Here is a 26,060-nt window from a genome sequence, read left to right on the forward strand (position 1 = left end):
TAATGGAAGGGCCTGGAGGAACCAATACATATTCCAGAAGCAATTCTACTAAAAAGTACTTCATCTTATGATACTAAGATATTTTGTTTCCCACTGCTTCTACAAGCATCCAGGTATTGCAAAGAAAACTGTGAGCCTTTCAGAAGTAGCTGGGAGCACCAGCATTTTTTATCAGCTGACATCATCCTTATAGAGTGTGATTCCAAGAGAAGGCGAAGAAGTGACTCCCTGGTGAACCTTTAGCAGTCAAACTCACTACCAACCTCACCTTTTCCAGGAGGGCACTTAAGAGAAAAAATTAGTATGTTTGGGAGAAAAGTTATTAGAATGCAAGTGGTCTCACCTAAATTTTGGTCTCACTTAAGAATTAAACACTTGATCTAAATCCATTAGCTATACTACCTCTATGATGAAGGGAGAGAGGTAAAATTAATCACTTTAAAAACTGGGGTGAGATCTCCTGGAGGACTTTTCATCACTTAAAAGGGTCCTTTAATGACTTAAAAGTTCTATGTACTGGACATCAGGTACAGTTAATTTGCTCCTTTAAAACTGAGTAGCACTTCTGGAGGAAGAGCAAGTCAAGTGAGCAGTAGAGCAAGTGCACAGATCAAGTACAGGAAAACCCAAATGAAGGCAAGAAGCTGAAGAAACAGAAGAAAACTCACATCACCCACAGAAGCGATGAATTCCTACAGGTATTAAGATAAATTTCCAGCTGCCTGGAAAACACATTAGTGCAGGAGTATTGTATGTGCATGAGATGACACTAGAAATATTTTAACTACTTTCACCAGGAACTGCACAGAGATAAATAACACAGTAGGTAATGTAAGGCTGTATTATAACACACTATTTCAAGCATCTTCTATCCAAAAGTAACTCTTGAAGAAACATAAATACAATATGTGTTGCCACTGAAACTTACACTTGCCAGACCTCTGTCACATAATTTTAAAATGCAAAAATCTTTCAATAATAAAAGAAAACAAGAGTTTTGCATTTGAAATGTTAAAATTTTCAGAAGTACATTTATTTATTTGCATTCAATGCCTTTTTCTTCAACCCATAAAACAAAAAAGATGACTGCAGAATATGAAAATTAGCCTATTGAATTTTATTATAAAAATTGGATCTGACACTCACCAGTTTTTTTATCTAAATGCATCATTTTCTCTTGGCTAAGTTGCATTTCAAGCTTTTTCTTCACAAGGCTTCACTGAATCTCTGAAACACTCAGTTCTGTCTTTTCATTCAATAAACTGGAAAAGCAGAAGCATTAAACAGGAGAATTCAGACACTAAAATTGCAAAAGATAGGAAAAATGAGATTTTTATGTCTATTTTAGACTGTTTGGGATATTTTATTAATGTTAACTTTAATTTCAGTGTATTAAATTCTGAATAATTGTGTAAAGGATTACAGAAATGTAAGAAGAATTCTTTGCAACAGGTGATTATAAGAAAGTCACATAAATAATTAAAATAAATTCATCCCCTGGGACATCCATTGGAATGCCTGACCTGTTTCAAGTTATAACTAAGTTATCTGTTCCAATGTAGTAATATTCATGATTCTTACTGTTCAAGAAACTGAAAAGAATCAACAGTTTGGTTTGGGGGTGTAAAGAAAAAGATCTTTCAGTAGCAGCACCTAGTTTTCAACAATTCAACAGTGTTCATAAATCTGACAATTTATTATAAAGCAGCACCCACTGACATATTTTTTATTCCCTAAAGGCTTTGATCGAGTCTAGTCCCACTCTATGTTTCTGAACATGGCTGGGAACTCCAGTTGAGCCGCAGACAATAAGCCTTACACAAAGATTCAGTTTTACTTCCTCTCATGAAAAGGCTCCAAGAGTAAGAAATGGATCTTTAAAACTAACAACACAACATTCCCTAGTTTATGCATGTTTACCTGGTTTTATTTAAAAAAAAATTAAAAATTAAAATAAAATTATTCATATGCTATTTACCAGAACCCATCAACCGCTGTAGTTTCTAATAGAAAGCTCCCAACTCTAAATTAAATTAATTTTACTTTTTCACTGAAGGTGGTTTCCACCATACCATCATATCAATAAGACAAGAACATTTGCATATAAATAAGCAATGAAGAAAACAATTTCATTCCAAAATGAAGAATGGCTCATAAGCAGCTTTCATAAATTCCTTTCCCTTTGAGCCATACAACAGTTACAGAAACCAGTGAACATAGGTATAGCAGCAGCACACAGCTTTCCCAGGCCTTTGTGGGAAAGGTTGTGAGAAGATCAGAGAAAAGAATGGGAAACAATTCTTATCTTCACTTGCTGCACCTGTTGTTGTGAACATGTGGAATATGTTATGGAGATTTGTTTACCAAAAGGTAGTTTCTTAATTAGCCAATGGGGATGGTGTTTAGATTGGAGGACCAATTATGTCCAGGTGTATCGTAACTGTCTATAAAGCAATGGGTTTTTTAATAATAATAGAATAATAAAGAGATTGAGCAGCCTTCTGAGAATCATGGAGTCAATGCTAATTATTACCGGTCAGAGGCCTGCTGTGACGAGACATAGGCTGGTGTTATTAGTCAAATTAATGCAATTATATACTTTTACTTACCTAAGAGAAGCATATTCAGCTTCCTGTCAACTCACTCAGTTTCAGAATCCAGTACTTTTCTTGTCAATCTTTTCATCTCTGTTTCCAGAGAATCAATGGTGTCTTTCATAAGTGCCACTTTAGACATCTGTTCTAACTGTTCACTATCTAACTACAAATATAATCAAACACTAACAGCTGGCAAAAATAAAAAGAGCTGATTTATAGAATTTATTTCAATTTTTAGCACAAATCTTTTGCTGAAGAAGAAATGTCCAAGTATCTCATTCACACAACTATCAGTTTACTGAAAATAGTTGGCAAACACCTGAAATGTGACTTTCACATCCTTTGAAGGTAAATCGATTTCCCATCTTTTAGATCTCTGGGAATATTTTCATTTATTCATATACATTTTTAGTTGGTAATAATGCCCAAGGGCAAAAATGTTTGCCATTGATCAACATTAAAAGTTTTCAGTGCAAATTAACATGAAAGAAAACATTATTATAAGTATGTGAAAGGAGAAATCATGGTTTGGGACACAACAGGACCAATAATGGCTTTAGGTCTCTATTAAGTTACATGCCTATGTCAATAACCAGGTAGAGAAATCACTGTAAAACACTTGCATAAAGCACCACGTAACCACCATGTAAAGCACCAGTTACTACCATGAGGCCTTCAGGTCTGTAGCTAAAACAAAGAACAGATCCAAAGCCTCCTCCACAGACCCCAACAAAGCTGGTTTGAAATCTTCAGTCTAAAGAAACCTCTATATTTTTATTAAAATGCTTACACTTAACATTCTTGGATTCAATTCAAAGGATTGTCCTTTCTAAATTATTTGAAACACAACTTTTAAAGTACAAAAATTCTCACCTCATCCCTCTCCTCCTTTACCAATTTTTCAGTACTAAATTCTGTGTTACTTCAATCAAAGGTCAGGCCTCTAAAGAGCAAGTCAGTAAGCCTCTGCTATACAGTAGCCTCTTCAATACGAGTGCCATAAATTTCATGTTGATGTATTGCACTCAAAGGGTATGAAAAGAACTGAAGAAATAAGATGATGTACCTAAAACAGGGCTCCCAATATCACTACACGTCATGTGTAGGCGTGTGATTAAAGTTAATTTACTACTTAGAGCTATTTCAGCCTACAGTGTATTCTTCATATCAGATGCACTCTATTTAATATTATAAACTGTGGTATTATATTTATAAGCTTGGCAGGATTTTAGAAGGCTGAGGCAGAAAAAGAAGATAAACCAGAATTTATATCCATAAGATCTAGAAGAAAGATGTACTGCAGAAATCAATGTTAATTTATTTTAAAATGAAGTTCTACCAAGACTGTAAGTAAATTTAGGATTTATATTCATTATATTAATGTTTCCATTTTCTATTTTAGTGCCATTTGTTAGCAAACAATTGCACACACAAGTATCTTAAACCCTATTAAATATGACTTGCCGGAAGAGTGCAATTACATTTAGCTTTAGCTAATTTACATTAGCATCAGGTCTTAGTAATGCACAGTCATAAGATAATTCACATTTAAATGGACTCCAGGTCTCTAGTCTAAACCCCTGCTCATAGCAGGGCCAGCTCTGAGGTCAGGCTGCTCAGCACTTTATCCAGTCCAGTGCTGAAAATTTCCAAGGCTGGGGACTGCTCAACTGCCCTCATGAGAAGCAAGTATTTCCTTGTATTCAGCCTGAACCCTTCTGGCTTCAATGGATGCCCATTGTTCTTCATCTATCCACCAAGCACTGCAGTAAAAAGCCTGTTTATGACTTCTTGATGTCAAACCTACCCGCAGATAGGACTTAGGTCCCTCTTAAACCACTTCTACTCCTGGTGAAACAAGCCAATCCTCACCTGGATATAAGATCACTGTGGGTAAATCTGTCAAAGCTTGGTACAGTCTTAAAACCACAGGATCACAGAATGGTTTTAGTTGGAAGGGACTTTAAAGACCATCTTGTTCCACACTTCCTGCAATGGGAAGGGACACCTTCCATTACACCAGGTTGCTCCATACAGACTGGCCTTGAACACTTCCAGGAATGGGGCATCCACAGCTCTGGGCAACCTGTTCCAAGGCCTCACCACCCTCACAGTCACAAATTTCTAACTTGTATCTAATCTAAACCTGTCATCTTCTAGTTTAAAACCATTCCCCTTGCCCTGTCACTTGAAAACCCCCTCCCAGGCTCTCTTGCTGGTCCCCTTTAGGTACAGGAAGGTGCCAAAACATGTCCCCAACATCCTCCCTTCTCCAGGCTTCACAACCCCAACTCTCTCAGCCTGTCTTTGTAGGAGAGGTGCTCCAGCCCACTCTGACCATCTTCATGGCCTCCTCTGGGTTTACTCTGACAGGTCCCTGTCTTCATTATGTTGGAGACCCCAGAGCTGGCCACAGGTCTCCAGGTGGTGCCTTACCAGAGCAGAGTAGAGGGAAAAGAGTCTTGGTGAATAACATCCACTGCTCTCAGCCTGCTGTTTCCTGATAGCAGTCTGCCTGGTGCTGCAGGATTAACCAGGAACATCACCTGCATTATATTTACAATTCCATAAATAATTATTTTCCCTTACATTGTGAATAGTCATTAAAGCTCTTCAATTCTCTGTTCCAAATGAGCCTTTTCATTAAACAAAGTTTCTTGGGAAATCTTTATCAAATAACAGCAACAACAAAATCCCATATAAAACAAGTCTCAACTCACCACAGACTTGTAAAGCAATTAATTCTCAGGACCAGAAGAGAAATCTCTACTAAATTTAATTACACTGCTAGGTAGTTTTCATGTTTAAATAACCTGTGGGGTGGGGCTGAGGTGGGATGGGACAGACTCAAACCTGTAACTGCTCCCTGAGGCTATCACGTTCTGTAGGCATCCTTTGGCAATCTGACAGTGCTGTATTCCTTTCTGGCTCCATGTGTCTTAATACAGCTTGAGCTGTCACAGGAGTGATGCTTTTAGGAGTCCTGGGGCATTTTATAACTTCCTGACAAAGCTGGGAAATCTCCTCTTGTGCCTGTTTTTGAAAACAGTAGAATAACAGAAACATGGAATAGATAATATATTACTAGGTCCTGTGGCTGGCTAGAGCATCCCAGAAATTGTGAAAGCATTTTTAACTCAAGACAGCACTTACAAACTGTATTGAACTGACAGATTCAAATCACCATAAATTCAGAATCTCCATAAATTTTTTAAAAATATTTTTTAATAAATACTTTGCATCCTTTCTGTTTTTCTTTTATATGAAGCTAAAAATATATCTTTTTCTTGCACATTACCTTGTTCAATTAATCACACAAATATAAATAAAATGACCTGTCTCATAAAGACTGAGAATTTTGTCTCTCTCAACTGTTAAACTTTGAAGTTACCCTGAATTTCTGGCATGATATTCATTTATTTTCCATCTTGACTCACGTTCTTCACATTCTCTCAATAGTTTCAAGACTTCTGGATCAGAAACCACTTCCTTACAGAATACGGTGATATAGTGTTAAATCAGAGAAACAAAACTTGAAACACTTATTATATCTGGTTAGGAAATTTCTATTACTGGCCTATTTCCATTTTATTCATCCTTCTGTTTACAATCAACTAGTTTATCTTCCTGGTAGTTATAGCTTTAGTAGGTTAACATGAGATATATTCTAAAAAATATATTTCTACTTTTCCAGAGTGACTTCCCAAGCTCACCAGGACAGATGACTTTTTTTTTTTTATGCTGCCACAAGTAGAGGTTTACTTAGGACTTGAGAATGTGTTCCTTAATGCCTTCAACAAATTCTCAGTCTCACATTTATGGCAGTCTCTGTCCTTTTCAGTGACTAAATAAAGGCATCAAGCCTCAAGGTGATCCCCTGGCTTTATTTCATATTTTCTTTGTAACACAACCTGAATTAGCATAAATGAGAGAGTGCATGCACTGAAGTAAAACTTTTGTAATTATTGATACTTCAATGTAAAATGGATAAATATACTCTTCAAAATTAAGATGAAGCAGATATCTAATTAAAATAAATATCCATATAATACTTTAAAGTAACTTCTGAATGTCTGAATTTTTCTTTTTTTGTTATATTGCAAATATGCCTGAATGTTCTTCTAATATATATCTAACAGGAAAGAAACAGACATAAAAGCAAAATGTTAATTAACTTGAAATATATCTGTTCAAAACCAAGGGTAGATTTGTACTGGAATATCTAGTGAATTTTTAAATATGATAGAAAGTAGGCCACCATGTTTGTTTAAGGTCCATGAAAGGTGAATTTTTGCAATGGAAATAAAGTAATGTGCAAGTAAGTACTGTTGAAATCCAGAAAGTCATGTAAGAGGCTAAAACAGATTCTGAAGATAAACTGCAATTCAGAAATCCAAAATTGAACATCAAACCCCATTTGTTTAAGAGTAAACTAACGTAATTTTGAGTCACTACAAAGAGAAATTTCTAGAAATTGATTCCTACAATCAATTTTGGCATAATCATGTTGTAGGAGTACCTCTGATGATAAAGACAGCCTAGATCTCTATTACAGTCATCATCACTGCTGACATATCATGTAGATTAGGTGAATTGCATCCTAATATACTGTTCTGTCTGAAAGAGTCACTCAAGTTCTGCATTTATATGCATTTCCCTAGTCCTAGGAAAGGGAATAGATCACAGCAATCAAGCAATTGGCACCTTCCGTACCCCTCTGAACATCAAGGACTCAAATTTACACACAGAGTTTTCACACTCTATTTGCTCACTCACAATACTTTTACCAACCAGTGAAAGAGCACTTTTTGGAAAACATGATAATATTTATATATCCTAAAATATATACTTACACTACACTTGCCATTATATTATATTATATTATATTATATTATATTATATTATATTATATTATTCTAAAGAAAGAATTATATATTATATATATATTATATATAATATATATTATATATTATATAATTATTCTATATATAATAGAATATAATATAGAATAATAATATAGAATATAATAATAATATAATTATTCTAAAGAAAGAATTATATTATATATATATATTATATATATATATATATAATATATATATATTATATATACTAAAGAAAGAGGATACATTAGAAAGCTAGAAAGGAATGATCATAAAAACCCATTACTGACCAGAGGGTCTGACACAGCTGGACTGGGATTGGTCAATAAGTAAAAACAAGTCACATGGAACCAATCAAAGATGCACCTGTTGGTAAGCAACCTCCAGACCACATTCCAAGCAATCAGATAATTATTGTTTACATTTCTTTTCCGAAGCTTCTCAGCTTCTCAGGAGAAAAATCCTGGCAAAGGGATTTTTCATAAAATATCACGGTGACAGTAATTAGTGGCAGACAACATGATTTCACCATGGCAAATCATGCCTGACAAATTTGGTGGCCTTCTACAAGGGGGTTACAGCAGTGGTGTAAAGTAAATGGTGAGGAGAAAGCAACTGCTATCATCTACCTGGGCTTGTGCAAGGCATTTGACACTGCCCTGCACAATGTCCTTGTCTCTAATCAGGAGAGACATGGACTTCACAGATGGACCATTCTGTGGATAAAGAATTCGATGGATGGCTGCGCTCAAACTGGCCAATGACTCAATGTCCAGGTGGAGACCAGTGGTGCTCCTCAGGGGTTGATATTGGGCTGGTGCTGTTTAACGTCTGTCAGTGACATGGACACAAGCTGGGAGGAGAATGGATGGAGAGCAGCCGTGGGGAGAAGGACTTAGGGGTGCTGGTGGACAAGAGGTTCAACATGAGCTGGCACTGTGGCCTTGCAGACCAGGAACCAACCACACCCTGGGCTGCAGCAAAGGAGGTGTGCCTAGCAGGGTGAAAGAGGTGATGCTCCCCCTCTACTCTGCCTTCATGAGACCCCACCTGGAGTGCTGCAGCCAGCTCTGGAGCCCCCAGTTCAAGAAAGACACTAATCTGTTGGGGTAAGTCCTGAGGAGGGATATGGTGGGGTTTGAAGAGGTCCCAGGATGAGGGAAGAGATGAGAATGTTGACTCCATGTTTCCGAAGGCTGGTTTATTATTTTGTGATATATATTATATTAAAAGAAAATTATATACTAAAACTATACTAAAGAATAGAAGAAAGGATTTCATCAGAAGGCTAGCAAGGAAGGGAATGGAATAATAATAAAATCTTGTGACTGACCAGAGTCCCAACACAGCTGGACCTTTGATTGGTCATCAAGTAGAAACAACTCACATGGACCAATCAAAGATGCACCTGTTGCATTCCACAGCAGCAGATAATAATTGTTTTTCTTTTCCTCTGAGGCTTCTCAGGAGAAAAAGTCCTGTCAAAAGGATTTTTCAGAAAATATGTCCATGACAGAAGGCCACTAAGCTGATCAGAGGGCTGGAGCATCTCTCCTATGAAGAGAGGGCTGAGAGAGCTGGGATTGTTTAGCCTGGAGAAAAGAAGGCTCCAGGGAGGGTCCAGTACCTAAAGAGAGCTAAAAGAAGGCTGGAGAGGGACTTTTGACAAGGGAAGGTAGTGATAGGACAAGGGGGAATGACCATAAACTGAAGGAGGGAAAGTTTAAGTTAGATAATAGGGAGGAATTGTTTATTTTCAAGAAGTCACTTCTTTGGAGGGTGATGAGGAAGAGATCACCTAAAAAGGCTGTGGAGTCCCTACATCTGGAGCTATTCAAAATTAGGCTGGATGGAGCTCTGAGCAACCTGGTCTATTGGAAGATCTCCCTGTCCACGAAAGGAGAATTGGAATTAGGTGGTCTTTAAGGTTCCTTCCAACACAAACTATTCTATGACTCTGATTTCCTTGAGACAGGAGTTCTGTAGGACAGAAGCCAAGCAGCTGTGATGGGCACACTGACTTCTGGCTCAGTACCAGCACAACAGCCTACCCAAACAGCTTTCTTGTAAGCATGACATCTCTGCCCTTTTATTTTCTTTTCTCTGGCTTTCCAAGATGATCATAGTATCTGTTGTCCCTACAGGTGTATATGACTGAAATTCTACAGGCAAAACAAAATGAGAGGTTAGAAATATTCCTAAAAATAATTTTTAAAAAGATGGATTGTAAAATCTTGTACAAAATTATCAGCAAACCCCTTTTCCCATTAATGCTGATATAAATATTTATGACCACTGCTTTCATAGAAATTTTAATTATTTCTCTACTTGGTTTCATCTTGGGAGGTTTTTGAATAACTCTTATCTATGAAAATTCAAATTTCTCTCTCAGGTTTATGATGTAGAGCACAGTTTCTCAATAAACATTACTAAAGTCAAGGAAAGGTGCTCATATTTATTTCTGATTTTAAGTACAAATGAATACTGAGTGACTGGTTCCTGCTACATCTTTTTGAAGAGCTTTTCTGTTGGAGGATGGAGTTAAGCCAAGCTTCTCCTCAAGTGACACAACACTTTTTCCACATCTTGACAGATAAAAAGATGATTTCCTCAAATAATAGTTAAAATTCTTCATAATTATTTGGGGATGGAAACAGGAGGATGGATCATAAATTGGCACACTCAGACACATGCAATACCACCACCTATTGTTGTTTTGAGTGAAATTCTTTTAAAGAATTCCTTTAAAGCACCTTTAACCAAAACCTTGCCTGTGATTAATGCAAAAGCCTCAGCAGGAGGCAGGGAAAGGCAGCATGAGCAATGCTTACAGGTCACAAGATTTCAGAGACAAAGCCAAGCAGCCAAGTCCTATCAGTCCAGCCCCAGGAGAGAGATGGGTATTCTGAAACTGCCACAGCTGATCAGGCGGGACTGACAGTGAACTCAGCGAGCTCAGCTGAACACCTCTACTCTAATTAGGTTCATCTCTTCCAGAAACTAATATCCAAGGAGACACTTTCACAGATGAAAACTCCAGCAGTTGCCACACAATCTTTCAGGCCTGACAAGAACAAAGCAAGTGTTAGATAAGACTGACTTAATCTTGTGAAAATAGCTTCCTTTAATTAAACCTTATCTTCTATCCATAAACGATCTAATTTATGTATCTGTTTGTAAGATTATGTGCCAGTTGTATCATCCAGAATAAATATTATTCTTTGGTCTATACTTGTTCCTTGACAGTGTCAAACATTAGCTTCATATATATGATAAACTCCAGTCTGAACTTGCTCTTGATTTTTAATGCCAGGACTAATATATTACTGGTTTACAGACATCATGAAGTTAAAACATCAGAGTATTACAAGGCTAATTAAGCTTTTCTTTATCCCACCAACAAAATAATTTCAGAGAAATTACTTCTTATGTTTCCTTATATCCCAAGATAGGAGTTCTTATTTACAGTACCTCTGGCTGCACATATCTTCTTCTTGGAATAGCACAGACAGGGACAAGCAGACTGGTGCCTTTGAAGAAAGTGATGCAAAAAGGGTAAGGAGGCCATGTGAACCCTGTGACTCCTATTGCCTGCTCATGGCAAGGATACAAACAGCCTTTGTAAGAGGCTGCTTTAGGTAGTCCCAAAGTCAAGCAGAGAAACCAGACAAAATGCCCTTTCTTCCCTGCTAGCAACTAGCACAGGTTTTATATTCTGGAGACAGTGCAGGGTGAGTTACGGGGTTCTTTGGCAAGCAGCCACTATTAAGCACTCATGGATACAGCTCGCCTTTTCAGACATAGGAGTGAGTAACACCTCTGAATTAAAATCCCCACCTAAAGCCAGAAAAGAAATTAGAAGATTTTAATTTCCAGAAACAGAGCTAGAGAAACAAGTACTTTTCTTTTCCCATTCCCCATCCTGGATTTCTTGTAAATCTTACTTTCAAATTTTGGCATGGTGGAAGTGGAGACTTTGTATTATCACATTTATCTCCAAAAGAGATGTGAAAATAGCATCTCATGTTTTCACAACTTTAACCAAATTATTCATAATGGAAATTTAGGATTTATTCAATTTATTTTTAATTGGTTTTATTCTGGTATGTCTAAGGTATCCTCCAAGGGACATATGGTGAATTATTTTTCATATCTTAATGCTGGTTAACGTTATACAGAGCAGTGGCATTGCTTTTTGAATATCAAACAATGCTTCATTGATCAAAAAAGAAATTAAATTCATATACAGGATTGTTTTCAAAAGTAAAAATAATATTTGGTGTATTTTACAGATATGTGATTTATACAACAGTAGTTGGGACATAAAAAATTTTAAATGTCCAATTCAGAAGAGATAAATAAATCATGGTGTGCATTTACAAATTCATACTTTTTGCTTATTTTCAGAATATTTCTAATTATCTTGCTGGATTTGTCTTCAACAATAGGAAGGCATTTATTGTTGCATGTGTATTTCACCCTTCAGCTCATCAGAAACAGACGCATGACATTTTTATCTGTCCACCCAGTATCCTTCACACGTTACATTTTTTAGAAAATTATGGTTCTAATTATGAAAACAGTTTTTGACTAGAAATCACAGACTGCAACATCTCACAGATTTCCTTTTGGGAAGGGAAACGGAATCTTGCGATTTCAATGGGGACCAAGAGAGGAATCTTTGGTGCATGTCCCTGCACTTGATGACATGCCATGCCTTTTGATAGCTTTGACCTTGGGAAAGATTTTTTTGGTTGTTTTTTTTTTCTTTTTTTTAAGCATCGATGCCATGGCTTTTATATCTTCCCCTCCAAGTTGTGTCTTCCCCCTGACGTTTTCCCCTGCTTTTGCAACGTCTCCCAGCTTAGTTTTGGCATGTTTTGGTATTTTGCACTGTTCTGATATAATCCCGGTCCATTTTCTTATACTCACTAAATATAGTAGAGGAAATTTATTTGAATTTTTGTATAGAGGCTTTGTCCCAGAGGTCCCGGTTGCCCTTGATGGGCTGCAGCTGCGATGTCCTTAATTGGACTGCAGCTGTGACCAATGAAGATGACTGGGATAAAAGGGGGCGGGATAGCCAATCAGGGAGAGCCTTGGAGGAGCCCTGATCTGAGAGAGAACAGCATGCAGCAGAAGGAGTCAGTGAAGATCGACAGCTATGAGAACACACCAAAGAGGTATGGCCTTTAGAAATCTGATAACAACAATATGGGCTCTAGAAATAATAGAACAACAACAATTGGTGACCCCGACATAATAGTTAGCAGAAGATAAGACAGCTGAGAGCTGTGGCGGCCAAGAGCTGCGACAGAACATAGCCTTTGGGTCAGGGAGCTGTGAAAGAGTATGGCATTTGAGCAAGGAGCTATGTGGGTTGTACATGGCCTGTGAGTCATGGGAAAATATGGGTGTTGTACATGGCATGTGAGTCATGGAGAAATGTGTGTATTGTACTTGAACATCTGTACAACTGTTAACTCATGTAAAAGAAAAGGGGGAAATATAGTAGAGGAAATGTATTTGAATTTCTGTATAGAGGCTTTGCCCCAGAGGTCCCGGTTGCCCTTGATGGGCTGCAGCTGTAATCAATGAAGATGACTGGGATAAAAGGGGGCAGGTAAGACAGTCAGGGACAGCCTAGGAAAAGCTCTGACATGAGAGAGAACAGCATGCAGCAGAAGGAGTCAGTGAAGATTGGCAGTTATGAGAACACAATAAAGAGGTATGGACTTTAGAAATCTGATGACAACAATATGGGACTCTAGAAATAATAGAACAACAAAAGCTAAATTGCACAAAGTCCTAAATATTCTTTTTCGTTTCCTCCTCCAATTGCAATTCCTTTGATGGTGTCTCCATTCCAGCCTGTTTGTAAGTCCTTCTTATCTCTTTTGGCCTTCAGCGGGGATCAAATTTTCCAAGCTTTGCTGCATGTGCCTGCACTTAATGGCATATGGGAAAATTTTTTTCCTTTTTTTATTTTAGTTTTTTTAATGTCTATACCATGTCCCTTATATCTTCCCCTCCGTGTTTTGTCTTCCTCCTTCACATTTTCCCACTGCTTTTGCAACATCTCTCAGCTTAGTTTTGGCATGTTTCGCTTTTTTGCACTGCTCTGATATAATCCCGGTCCATTTCCTTCTAGTCACGAAATTGCCCAAATTTCCCAATTTTCTTTTTTTTCCTCCTCCAATTGCATTTCCTTTGATGCTATCTCCTTTCCAGCCTGTTTGTAAGTCCTTCTTATCTCTTTTGGCCTTCAGCGGGGATCAATTTTGGCAAGCTTTGCTGCATGTGCCTGCACTTAATGGCATAGGGGAGAGATTTTTTCCTTTTTTTATTCCAGTTTTTTTTAAGCATTTATAGCATGTCCCTCATATCTTCTCCTCCAAGTTGTGTCTTCCTCCTTGACTGTTTCCCCTGCTTTTGCAACATCTCTCAGCTTAGTTTTGGCCTGTTTTGGTCCTTTGCAATGCATCTCATTTCCTCACAGACCATTTCTTGAAGGCACTAAAACTCCCGATTTTCTTCATTTTTTCAGCTTTTTTGCAATTGCATTTAATTTGATCCTATCTCCTTTCCAGAGTGTTTGTAAGGCTTTCTTTTCCGGTTCGCAAGATTCCCTTTCCCTTCCCGAAAGGAAATTTAGGGACACCCTGTGGCAAAATGACACACTACAAACCTTCAAGAATCAAGTGCCGAAAAGCAGACTATTGGTCCCGCATTTTTTGGGGTTTTAGTAACATCACTTGCCTCACAAGATGAGTTTCCTTACTTCAGACCAGTGCTAGAATGTATGGGTTCATATTTGCATTTTTTCAACTGTGTTCAACATTTATTTCCAGCACATTTTTATGGACAATCACCGCATTTTTTTTACCTTTTTTTACCTGTGCATTACAGAATAGTTCACTCCACTGAAAAATGATTACCAGTCTATTTTAGCAAAAAGTTCTGTCTGTTTAATATTGCTTTAATAAATTTCCTTTTTTTATTTAACGTGGCAGTTCAACATTAAAGGTGCCGGCACACACATCACATCACTGCTTTTAGAGTCTGTTTCTCTCACTAATCACCACCAGCACTCATGTTGTGATGGTTTCTTACTTGCCCTATTACACCCACACAGTTCTTTTAAGGCAGAATGGAAGACAAAGGTATGTAATGTACCTTTTAGAAGTACACATCTATGAACAAGAGAAATATAGCACATATCTGCCCATAGGGATACTACTGCGCATAAAAAACTTCACCTAGCACTGAACATTCTCCCACGGTGTAAGCTTAAGATCAGACAATAGCTATTGATGAAGAATTATAGCTAAGGTCTGGCAGACTTTAAGAATGGCTTAAATGCAAATCTGAAGACAATCTGCTGCCGGCAATATGTCTAGTCTTTGATCACTTTCCAGCTTGTTAATGAATTATGCTATTGACATTTAGTTTCTATCTCTTCATGAGCACCATAGAGAGTATATTTCACAAGTATCTGCAATTGCATTAACTCTGTGCCCTTGTGAACTCATAAAAGCTTCTAGCATCCAGAATATCCTGCAGAGACAAACTGCACATCTGGGTCTTGCAAGAAAAATCATCCATTTTATGCATTGTGCACCTCTTGTTGCCCTGTAAATATTGTGGGAAATGCCCAAAACTATCTGAAGTGAAGGTGTGAAGAGGATGAAGTCAGGCTCTTCTTGGAGGTGCCAAACAATAGGATGAGAAACAACAGCCAGAAACTGATGGACAGGAAGTTCTACCTGAACATGAGAAAGACCTTTACTATGCAGGTGACTGAGCACTGGAACAGGTTGCCCAGAGAGGGTGTGAAGCTTCCCCTGCTGGGGATATTCAAGAACCGCCCGTACACGATCCTGTGCCATGTGCTTTGGGATAACCCTGCTTGAGCAGGAGGTTGGACCAGAAGTCCCGCTGTGTCCCTTCCAACGCGACCGATTCTGTATTCTGGTCATTCCCGCTCTCCCCAGCTCCATCCCCCGCCCAGTGCCGTGGCTGCGCTGGGACAGGCGGAACCCCGCCGCTCACCGAGCACCGGGCCGCGCTCGCAGCCCTCAGCCCTCCCCGGCTGCCGCCGCCCTCAGCCCGCCCCGCCGCACGGCAAGCGCAGCGCCCGCCCCCAGCACCTCTCACCCGGGAAGCGGAAAGCGCTCCCGATGCTGCCGGTTCCAAGGAGTCCCCGGGAGCGCGGACGGGCGCTGGAACCGCTCCGCAACCCGCCGTGAGTAGCGCAGGGCGCCCGGCGGGGCTGTGCGGGCGGCGGCGCGGCGTCGGGGCCTGAGGGGACGCCGCGCCAGGAACCCCATGGAAAAGAAGGCAGAAAACCTTAACAAAGCTGGACTACGCAAAGTGAAATCGAATTAGCAAGGCTGCGTGGAGTGAGGGGATAATGCACATTCCGTTTCTTCCTTTGGTTTTTCAGGCACCAGGGAGTGTGAGGAGCAGCTGCTGTGACGCCCCCGATGTCCTGTGAGGCTCCGGCCGGGTCTGAGCGGCATCGCCGGAGGAGCACCGTGCCTGGGAGCTGGCGTACTGCTGTGGGAAGAGAATGAGTGCCTCATGCCCGCCACTGGCCTTTCAGCTCTGTCACAGCAGCCGCCTGCACTCCTGCCGCATTCAGCATTAGCAGAATAGGCATTCCTTCCATGCACTGTGCAATTATTAAAAACATGGTGCTCCAGTCATTAAAGAACTGCCTTTGGCTGCCCTGTGTCCTCAGGACTCCAAAAGCTTGCTTCTGGAGCACAGCTAGCGGAGGCCTCATTATCCAGTCTGTTTCTAATGATGTTTACCAAAATCTAGCTGTGGAAGATTGGATCCATGACCACATGGATTTAGAGAAGCAACAGGTCCTTTTCCTTTGGAGAAATTCCCCTGCCGTGGTAATAGGGAGACATCAGAATCCCTGGCAGGAATGCAACCTCAAGCTATTGAGGCAAAAAAATATAAAACTAGCCAGGAGAAGAAGTGGAGGAGGAACAGTTTACCATGACCTAGGCAATATCAATTTGACTTTCTTCACTACCAGAAAAAAATATGAACGAATGGAAAACCTGAAGCTCATTGTGAAGGCACTGAAAGCCTTGCGACCCCCGTTAGATGTACATGTCACTGACAGGTATGACATCTTGCTAGACAGGAAATACAAAATCTCAGGCACTGCTGCAAAGCTGGGAAGGACAAGTGCTTATCACCACTGTACCTTACTCTGTAATGCAGATAAGTTTGTTTTATCTTCTGTGCTAAAAAGTCCTTTTAAAGGGCTAAAGAGCAATGCCACTCCTAGCGTGCCTGCCTTGGTGAAAAATCTCTTTGAAGAGGATCCTAGTTTAACTTCTGAGATGCTCCTGGATGCCATTGCTAAAGAATATGCTATGCAACACCAGATAGATCACCATATCACTTTAATAAATCCAGCTGATGAGACTCTGCTTCCTGGAATTAGCAACAAAACTCAAGAACTACAAACCTGGGAATGGGTGTATGGAAAGACACCAAAGTTCAGTATTAGCACATGTCTTAACATGGTCTATAAAGATTCTGTTCTTGACGTTAAAGTAAATATGGATGTAAAGCATGGAAGAATTGAAGTCTGTAACATTGATCTGCCAGAGCAGTGGCTGCCACCAGGACTGTACAGTGAACTGGTCAAGAGTCTTACTGGCAGTAAGTTTTGCCCAAATGAAACCACTACACTAGTGACAACATTGCTAAGACTGTGTCCACAAGACGATGAGTTACACAGCAGGTGGAGGCTACTGTGTGAGAATATGATAAGGTTAATGTGACTTGCATTTTGAAAATGTAAGTTAAACTTCTGCTGCTTTTTTATTTAATGTATCGAAAACAAAATTAAAACAATCACTAGTAAGAGAAAAATTCAGCTTGTAGAAAACAAACTGTTCAATCTTGTGCTTTTATTTAATATTACAATTAAATTTCACACTGCCTGCACCTGATGTTCCCCATCTGTAGGATTGAAACCACTGCTGACAAGACATCATTGCTGCTTGAACCAGGCAAAATAGTGGGGACATCCCAAACTGGCCCTGTAGCAGAGAAGGTACAAATGGCTGACACAGATGGAATGGGGTAGGTGTAAAACTGGTGTTGTGCTGCTGCACTGGATGCCCCAGGCTGCATCCTGCTCCTTGTGGACAGAAGCCCAAAGGCTGTGTCACAGCCCCTGAGCTGTGTAGAGAGGGATGTCCCCTGGTTTCTGATTCAAAGTCCTTTCTTGCAGAGTGCTGTGCCCCTGCTGTACAAGCACTGCAGTGAGCTCAGCTCACTGCTGGGTAGTGAATCACTGTAGGTCCAGCCTGGGTTAGGGCTTTTGTCCATGCACGTGCAAGAGCAGGGGAAGACAGGAAGTTCAGTGTGGGCGTTTCTGTGATGAGGACAGAAGAGGCTAACTGGGAGGCCACAGGCGCCTCCTCTGTTCTTGTGCCTGGCACAAAGCTGGGAGTCCCTGCTGCCATGGGTACTGCCATCAAAGCTAAACACTCGAAAATGCAAATACAGATCTAGGAGAAAGAGTTTCCTTATGTTACCACCTAGCAGATTTTCCCATAAAAGGCAACAATGAAGTGAAAGTGACAGTTTTATTGTTAAATGATAGCTATATATATAGTATAATTATAAAAAAAAAAAAGGCTCAAGATGTATTTCACTGTTGTTGAAGAAAAAGTGGAATGCAATTTTGATTAGGTCAGAACAGATACCTGAAAGGAGGCTGTGGCCAGGTGAGGTTCAGGCTCTTTTCCCAGATAACCAGTGACAGGGCAAGAGGACACAGCCTCAAGCAGCACCAGGGAAAGTTTAGGCTGGGCATTAGGAAATAACTGTTCACAGAAAGAGTGATTGGGCATTGGAATGGCTGCCCAGGGAGGTGGAGGAGTCACCTTCCCTGGAAGTGATTAAGAAGACTGGATGTGGCACTCAATGCCATGGTCTAGTTGGTGCTAGGTCATAGGTTGCACTCGATGATCTCAAAGGTCTTCTCCAGCCCAGTTAATTCTGTGATTCTCTATGTTTGAAATTGCTGGACTAGGTTAAAAGACAGAAAGCTTCACATTTGGGAAATTACTGTATTTACAGTGAGCCTTCTCCAGAATGTGGCTTGATGTATGAGGCATTTCACAGCTTCCTTGAATTTCCTGATGTTGTGAAGAAATCAGACAGATGACTAAAGCTACAAATAATAAAAAATAACCTTTATTCGCATTAAAAATAGGCATAAATTATACACAACTGAATAAAATTCACAAGTGACTAGAAACTTCCTATCACAGCAGCAAACCAGGGAGCTCCTATGGAATGTTTGGGGGAATGACTAATAGCACACAGCTCTGTGGCACATATATTATTCATTTTGCTGATGCAACACTGCAAAGCTGAAACATTATTATGAGAAAGGATAAAGAAGACAGACCACTGGCTAATTGTGACCCAGAAACCAAGTCAAAGACCTTTTCCTATTGCTTGCTGTGGAATAGATTTGTTGTTAGAAACAAGAGGAAAAGAATAGCAGCATTAGATGACAGAAAATGAAATAATAAAGTAATTAAGGGGAAAAAAAGATAATGGAATACACCAACCATCAAGAAAAATAAATATAGGAAACAAAAATAGTTCTAGCAATAAACATGCTACTAGTATATAGAGGCCTATTGTATTACAAGGCAGAAAGTGTAAGGCACATGTCAGTCCTGAGGCTGAAAACATTTTGATGGGACCTGAAAAAGAGGCCACTGCCTGTTTTTTATGTCAGATTGTATGACTTAGGCAGATTCTTGCTAACAAAGAACTCTTGTATAAGGAAAAAAAAAAGGTATTACCAGCAACTCTGGTAATACCTTCTGGTTTCCAAAGGCTGAAGGAATGACAAGGGAAGACTTTGTCTTTATTCTAAATATAGTATATTGCTAAGAATTGCAGAATATTTTGAGTTGAGGGACTTTTTAAATTTTGAGGAACCCACAAGGATCAAGTCCAGCTCTTAAGTGACTGGGCCTTACAGGGATAAAACACATGACCTTGGCATTATTCACACCATGCTCTGACCAACTGAGATACTCAGGGTACCCAACTTCTGAAAAAACTTAAATTTTCTTTTTAGGGGACTCCCTTAGTACTAGTGAAATACTTACTGCAGTTGAGAGTGGCATGAAAAGCCAGTCATTGGGCTTTAAAGTCAGAGAGTAAGACTGAGAGAGGATCACACATCCTTTCCACACTTAAAGCCAAGGATGGATATCAGGTATATGTATCATGGAATAAAAGAACACACAGGAGTGCCAAGGAAGAGATTACAGCTGTTTGCAGCCTTCTCAGTCCAAAATCCATGATGCAGAGGCACATAAGACAACCCTAAAATGACTGTGTACTGAACACTACAACATTCATAGGCAAAGAGCTTGGAAACTGGAATGTAAAAATTGGGATTACTAGTAAAGTCTGGGAAGTAAAGTATTACAGGATTGACAAAAACCCTGCAAAATAGTAGTCATGAGTAGAATACAGGAATTAAAGGAAATAAATAAGACTGCTTATAAAAGGGCACATGTGGGAGCCCAGCTTCCAATGATTGTGAGGTGGTCTGTTAAAGATATAAAATCCAAAACAGGCTCAAGACAAAATCCACAGTAAAAATAGAAATGACAGTATAGAGGCTTTTGAAAGACACCATTGAGGGTATGTTTTGAAATCAAGATAAAATTTAGACATGGATTGTAATTAAGATTACAGAAGAAGTACAATGAATGAATCATGCAGTGTTGTTTTCTCAGACTGGAAAGTCTCAAACATTCTAAAATATATAGATTTTAAAAGCTATACTGCACTAAGTACTTAAAAGAGTTGCTTCTGTGGGCAACCAGTTGGACTCAAGCAACATCTTTCAGTCTTACATTTTTTATGCTTATGAAAACACTTATTAAAAGCAGTCATTTCTGATCACATTTTCTTTGTGTGTTTAGTAAGAATGACATCCACTGTTGTTTCACGACAAGGTCTCAAGTCAAAGTCACAGTATCCAATGCTGAAAAGACCCTGCAGAAATGAACAGAATTGACACAGTGAGCATATACTCACCATGGAGAGCTCATTTTAACTTAATTAAAGAAGTCAAAGCATCCTTACCTTTGGTTTCTTAAAATAATCAAGACCCCTTCCTATCTTAATCATCCACCCATTGCTGAATCTGTTTGAAAAATGCACAATAAAAAGGTTACATCCACATGATGCACAAGCTCCTTGTTTCAATCACAATTATTTCCTAGTGTCACCAATACCTGTGTGAACCACAGAAGACACCATTCTGTATAGAGACAACTATTCACAATTAAAAAATATAGAACTACGGAGGGCTGATTTCATCCAGTGAGGGCCAGTACCTTTTATTTTGTTAATCACAACTGTAATTATCTCAAAAGTTAACTACTTAACTTTTAGGGTTAAATAGTTTTGACTTCAAATAACTGCCATTTGGTCATTTTTTATATCACCCACCTGATTTCTCGATCATGTATTGAAGACGAAAAGTTAATATTCAGTGTTACTCCATAATTTCTCAATGACTGTTTTATTTCTTCCAAGGCACTCATCTGTTGACTCCTCCCACTACCCTATCAAAAGTAAAAATAATGTTATGGGGTTTTGTTTTCTTTTTTTTAACTATATATTCTATTTCTGGTCACCACTTCTTAAACCCATACACCTTTAAACTCAAAACATTTTCATTATCAAAGTAAACCAAAAGAAAGTAACTTGGATGAAGGCAGATTTACAGTTTCAAAGACAGGATAAAAAGCAGACAGTCTACAGGTATATTTGCTGAGGGATGTGGAGGATGAGCTCACTCTCAGCTCTTTGAAACTAGATATGTACTATTTGAGCCAAAATAAGTGCAGTAATAGTTTAAATAAGTGCAGTGGTAACTGGTGCAGTTTGAGAGATTTCAGCTCATGAAAGCCTCTAAAATGACAAATACAGCTGTTGGAAGAGCAAAACAACCCGTCTCAACAGATGCTTTGGTTTTTATGACATTTTCCACAACAAAACTTTCAGAGAAATTTAAGATTCTGCTTACTCAGAATTTGTTAACGAGAAAACTCTGAACTTACAAAATTACTTATGTTCAACTATCTAGGAACAAGTCTGTATTTTTATATCTTGTTTTGCATGTGGCATCATCTGAGTACACAGAATAGAACTCAAAATCTAGACACTTACCTCATCATAGGAAGTGAGGAGGTGGATTGTTTTCACCTTGCATGGCCCCTTAACTAGCATCTCGCAGAATCGTAGAAAGTTATACAACTGAAAAAGTTTTATTTAATTTAGTAGCTTGGAATTTCTCTAGTGGCTACATCTATATCAGTTACACCAAATATCTACTTGCCTGATGAACCTGGCGAATGTACGGGTCCTCCACCCAAACTTCAGAAACATTCTCAGTGAGGTACTCATGGAAAAGCTTTTCATAGCCAAAACCTGTTGCATTTTCTTCTATCCTGATTTGCTTATGGTATTTGCTATCTGAAATGAAAGTAAATCTCTGTTTAAGTAAAGGTCAGGATATAATTCTCATGTTAAACACCTCGCCCATCAAACATTCATGTAACAACAGACATTTAAAAGCAAACGGGTACCTCAGGTACATCCCAGCTCATGGAATCACAGAATGGGCCAGGCTGGAAGGGACCACAGCAGGACATCTGGTCCAGCCTCCTGCTCAAGCAGGATCATCTCAGAGCACATGGCACAGGATTGTGTCCAGACAGTTCTTGAGTGTTATGAGTAGAAAAGTTGCCATTTTTTTAAAAGGTTGCAGAGTTCACAGGTTGGGCCAGTTGCTGCCAGGGTAGAGTTCTAACTGTTTGTTGTTATAATCACCCGTTGTTAATAGTTTTTCGTTAACTACCTGTTGTTGATGGTTGGGAATTCCCCTTTTTTGTTGAGTAACACCCTGCTGCTTCCTGGAGGATGGCACTCAGGATGGTGAAGAGGAGGGGACATCGGGGTTGGCTTGCAAATGAAGAAGCCCCTCACCAAACCTAGCAAAAACCCCTAAAAACAACGAGCCAACACGGAATTGAGGGATTGAAATGATGTCTAGACATGAAGAACAGAATCCAGTGTCCACTAATACCCTTTTTACCCCTCACCCTAACCTAAAAAGTCGTCAGCTGGACAGATGACCTCGAATGTCAAACCGAAAACCTGGGAATTTCCTGGTGCTCGCGTGAGGACAGAAGCCCCATCTCTGCCCACAGACCAGCGGACAAAGCTGCACTTTTCCTCCTCCTCCGTGCCACTCCTGGAAGCAGCGGCAGCGTGAGCGTGACCCGTCGGTTCTTCCCACCCGATTTTTTAATGAAGGCATTAAAAAGGAGAAATATCTCCTGCCCTATTTATTTCATTGAGTATCTCCAGAGAGGGAAACTCCACACTCTCTCTGGACAATCTGTTCCAGTGCTCGGTCTCACGCACAGTGAAGAAGTTCTTCCTCATGTTCAGGCAGAACGACCCGTACATCAGTTTCTGCCCCATGTCCTGGTGATTGGCACCACCAGGAAGGGCCTGGCTCCCTCCTCTCGGTACCCCCCATTTAGGTATTCATACCTTGTTTCTTGATGTGTTCTTTAATCTCCTCGGCTCTGGTCAGGTACTCGGATATCTTCTGCTGGTAGCGGTGCTTTTTCGCCTCATCAGTCGTGGCTGTGAATCACAGAAAGTCACGGGCCAGCTGAGCACAGAGGCCGGCCCTCCCGAGCCCTGCCCGGCCCGGCTCTCCTGGCAGGAGACCGCCAGCTCCCGCTCCCTCCCCGTGGGACGCCGGGCTCCAGCACTGCCCGTGTGTCCCCAGGGCCACTCCGAGCCCCGACCTTTCATTGCCTGCAGCAGGAGGTCGATGCCCTCCTGGTAACACACCAGCGACTCCTGGAACCGGGACGCCACGTCCAGCTGCACCGCCCGCTTCAGCGTCTCCGCCCCGGCCCGCTCCAGCGCGGCAATGCCATCGTTCCCCGCCCGCGACATGGACAGGGACGGAGACACGAACCGGAGGGCTCCCGACGGGAACGGGACGGGCAGCGGAGACTGGGCGGGGGAACGGAGGGGAAGTGCCGCACCGGTGTCCTTCCGCCCGCCCGGAACTGAAGTGCCGCGGCACCGGTGTCCGGCCGGGACGAAGGGTGCACACGGAGATGGCGGCCGCGGCGGGCCGGGCCGGCCTGGGGCTTGCGGGCACCGGGAAGGTGAGGATCTGGGGTGGGGATTGGGGGTGTGGGGGAATCCAGGGGTAACGGGAACCCAGCTGGGGATCTGAGACTTGCAGCCTCCGGGCCAGTGGGGATCCTGCTGGGGATCCTGCTCGGGGCCCCGCTGGGAATTCAGGTGGGGCTGGGACTCGTGGCTGTGTCATCTGTTCCCAGGTGTTTATAGCGGTAAGGAAAGTGCAGGCAAGTTATGCCCTTTTCTCCTTGCAGGTGCTGGGGAAGAGGATGGAGGGGATGGCGTCCCCGGTGTGGGTTCGTTGTCTCTTTACCAGGTCCAATATTCCAGACTCGGTATGTGCTTGACTTGCATTTTACATTTTTTATATTTATAGTTTTAGTTTTATTTATTTTTTGTTTTATCTGATGTCAGTTTATTCTTTTCCCTAAAAGCATTCTTAAAGTTTGTGGAAAAATTTGTCATCTAGAGGCTGATCACAGGCTCCCTGATAAAATGCATGTGAATTAGGTGTTGTGCTGGTACAGGGTGTTGTCCGTGTATTTCTGTGCCACTCTGTGGGTAAACTCTAGAGTTTCTATACTTACCAGCAAACCATTATAGAAATATGTTTGACTTCATGTTATAGAAGCTAAATTTGAGGTCACTTTGTTGGTGCTTTGACTGCCTGAAAAGAAAAATATGTAAGAATTTTTACCAAGGTTGAAGTGTTTAGGGCAGTAGTTAACTGCAGTACTGATGACCAGATATTTAGGGAAAAAACCTCTGGTTTTGTGAACTTTTTATTCTAGGTATTTCAGCCACGGCCTGGAGATCATGAAAAGTATGGAGGTGACCCTGAGGAGCCCCACAAAATCCATGTTATTACTAGAATAAAAAGTGTAATTGGTCGCCCATATTGGGAAAAGAAGATAATCCGTGATCTGGGACTGGATAAAGTATGATTGTTTTTTTTTTATACTTGTCTATGTCAGAAATGTAGCACTAAGTTGGTGGGTTTTATAAAGACCTCCATTTTGCAGTCACAAACTAGAATTGCATTTACAGCAGCCATAAAGCAATCTGAGAGGGTGATGATGTGTTTAAGAGCTGAGGGGAATGTTTGTGGCAAATGTGCTTTTAGTGGGAATTCAGAATATCTCTTTATGGTATTGTGCTGCGTTGCCTGAGGAGAACTTTACCCTGAGAATTCTTCTAAAATAATGGAAATAGGTTTGTAAATACTTTGAATTCAGGTCTCTGCAGGTCATATTATTCAGAAGTTGTAGGAAGGCAAATAAAACTCATTTAACAGTGAAAAGGCTTCCAAATTCAGGACTCTAAAAGTTTGTGTCAAAGATGTGTTTATCTGAATTTTTCAGGCCAACTGTACATTATGCAAAGATTTGTCTAGTCAGTGTTATATTACAGGGAAAAAATGTGTGCTTGATCAATTTAAGATATAACTGAAAAAAAGCAGTTTTGCCCCTAAACTCTTGTATTTACATTTACAGTATTTTTAACTATATTTTTAGTTGGAAGAAAAATGCATTTATAGTGAAGTAGGAATAAAGCTGAAATTGTCTTTTTACTGGAATTAAGTTTTGATTGCATATTTTTTATGTCTGTTCTTGATGCATGGCACTTCTCTAAATCTTACATTTGCAAATGTGGTTTATTTTTGTACTGGTGGTGTGCAAAGTTCAGGAAACAAAGATTTGGGATTTGGCAACACATCTGTAAAACTTGTTTTATCCCTTATGTAGGCACATCAGCCAAGACTGCACAAAAATATCCCTTCTGTGAATTCCAGACTGAAAGTTGTTAAACATCTGATAAGGTTTGTTAACTGTTTATTTGGAACATTTAATGTAACTCCCTTCTAGTCACAGGACTTCACTAAACATATTCTTTTGCCTGTAGAATACAGCCACTGAAGCTCCCCCACGGGCTGCCAACAGAAGAGGAAGTGTCCAGCACCTTTCTGACAACCAGGGGAGAGCTTATCATTAAAAAGCGCCTGAAACCTGTGGAGCAGAAAGAAATTAAGGCATAAGATGTACTGGTTGGATTTAGATTTAATAAAATAAATATTTTAAATCCCCAGCTGAGAGTTTGTGTATGGAAAGTAAAAATTCTTACTCTGGTATGAATGGCAAAGGGTGATACTGATGCTTAAAGAAGGATTTCAGGTGTACAGATACAAAATTCAATGTTGTTAATAGTTACCTGAAATATTAAATGAATTATAGGCTCTCTGTGTTTTAATTTTGTGGCTAGATTGCTGCAGTTTTTGGCTAACTGTAAGTTCTCTTACAGTTTGACTTTGTTGGTAAAGTCA

General features: G+C 40.1%; 3 protein-coding genes and 1 pseudogene across 3 annotated transcripts; 2 read left to right on the forward strand and 2 right to left on the reverse strand.

Annotated features, from left to right (window-relative positions):
• Positions 1–780: 780 nt before the first annotated feature.
• LOC136571409 (testis-specific gene 10 protein-like) lies at positions 781–6,442 on the reverse strand (annotated as a pseudogene).
• A 9,203-nt stretch (positions 6,443–15,645) lies between these two features.
• On the forward strand, positions 15,646–17,403 carry LIPT1 (lipoyltransferase 1). Its single transcript, XM_066571576.1, has 2 exons — positions 15,646–15,725; positions 15,927–17,403. The coding sequence occupies exon 2, from the start codon at positions 16,150–16,152 to the stop codon at positions 17,290–17,292; it is 1,143 nt and encodes a 380-aa protein (XP_066427673.1). The 5' UTR covers positions 15,646–15,725; positions 15,927–16,149; the 3' UTR covers positions 17,293–17,403.
• Positions 17,404–18,696: 1,293 nt separating this feature from the next.
• On the reverse strand, positions 18,697–23,625 carry MITD1 (microtubule interacting and trafficking domain containing 1). Its single transcript, XM_066545228.1, has 7 exons — positions 23,392–23,625; positions 23,129–23,224; positions 21,906–22,042; positions 21,737–21,823; positions 21,014–21,129; positions 20,645–20,705; positions 18,697–20,554 (listed from the first exon to the last, which is right to left on the reverse strand). The coding sequence occupies exons 1-7, from the start codon at positions 23,543–23,545 to the stop codon at positions 20,459–20,461; spliced, it is 747 nt and encodes a 248-aa protein (XP_066401325.1). The 5' UTR covers positions 23,546–23,625; the 3' UTR covers positions 18,697–20,458.
• A 25-nt stretch (positions 23,626–23,650) lies between these two features.
• On the forward strand, positions 23,651–25,825 carry MRPL30 (mitochondrial ribosomal protein L30). The gene is made up of 5 exons (XM_066545229.1): positions 23,651–23,763; positions 23,995–24,075; positions 24,532–24,678; positions 25,486–25,559; positions 25,643–25,825. The coding sequence occupies exons 1-5, from the start codon at positions 23,713–23,715 to the stop codon at positions 25,773–25,775; spliced, it is 486 nt and encodes a 161-aa protein (XP_066401326.1). The 5' UTR covers positions 23,651–23,712; the 3' UTR covers positions 25,776–25,825.
• The last annotated feature ends 235 nt before the right edge of the window (positions 25,826–26,060 follow it).

Source organism: Molothrus aeneus, chromosome 2, assembly GCF_037042795.1.
Source record: "Molothrus aeneus isolate 106 chromosome 2, BPBGC_Maene_1.0, whole genome shotgun sequence".
Taxonomy (NCBI): domain Eukaryota; kingdom Metazoa; phylum Chordata; class Aves; order Passeriformes; family Icteridae; genus Molothrus; species Molothrus aeneus.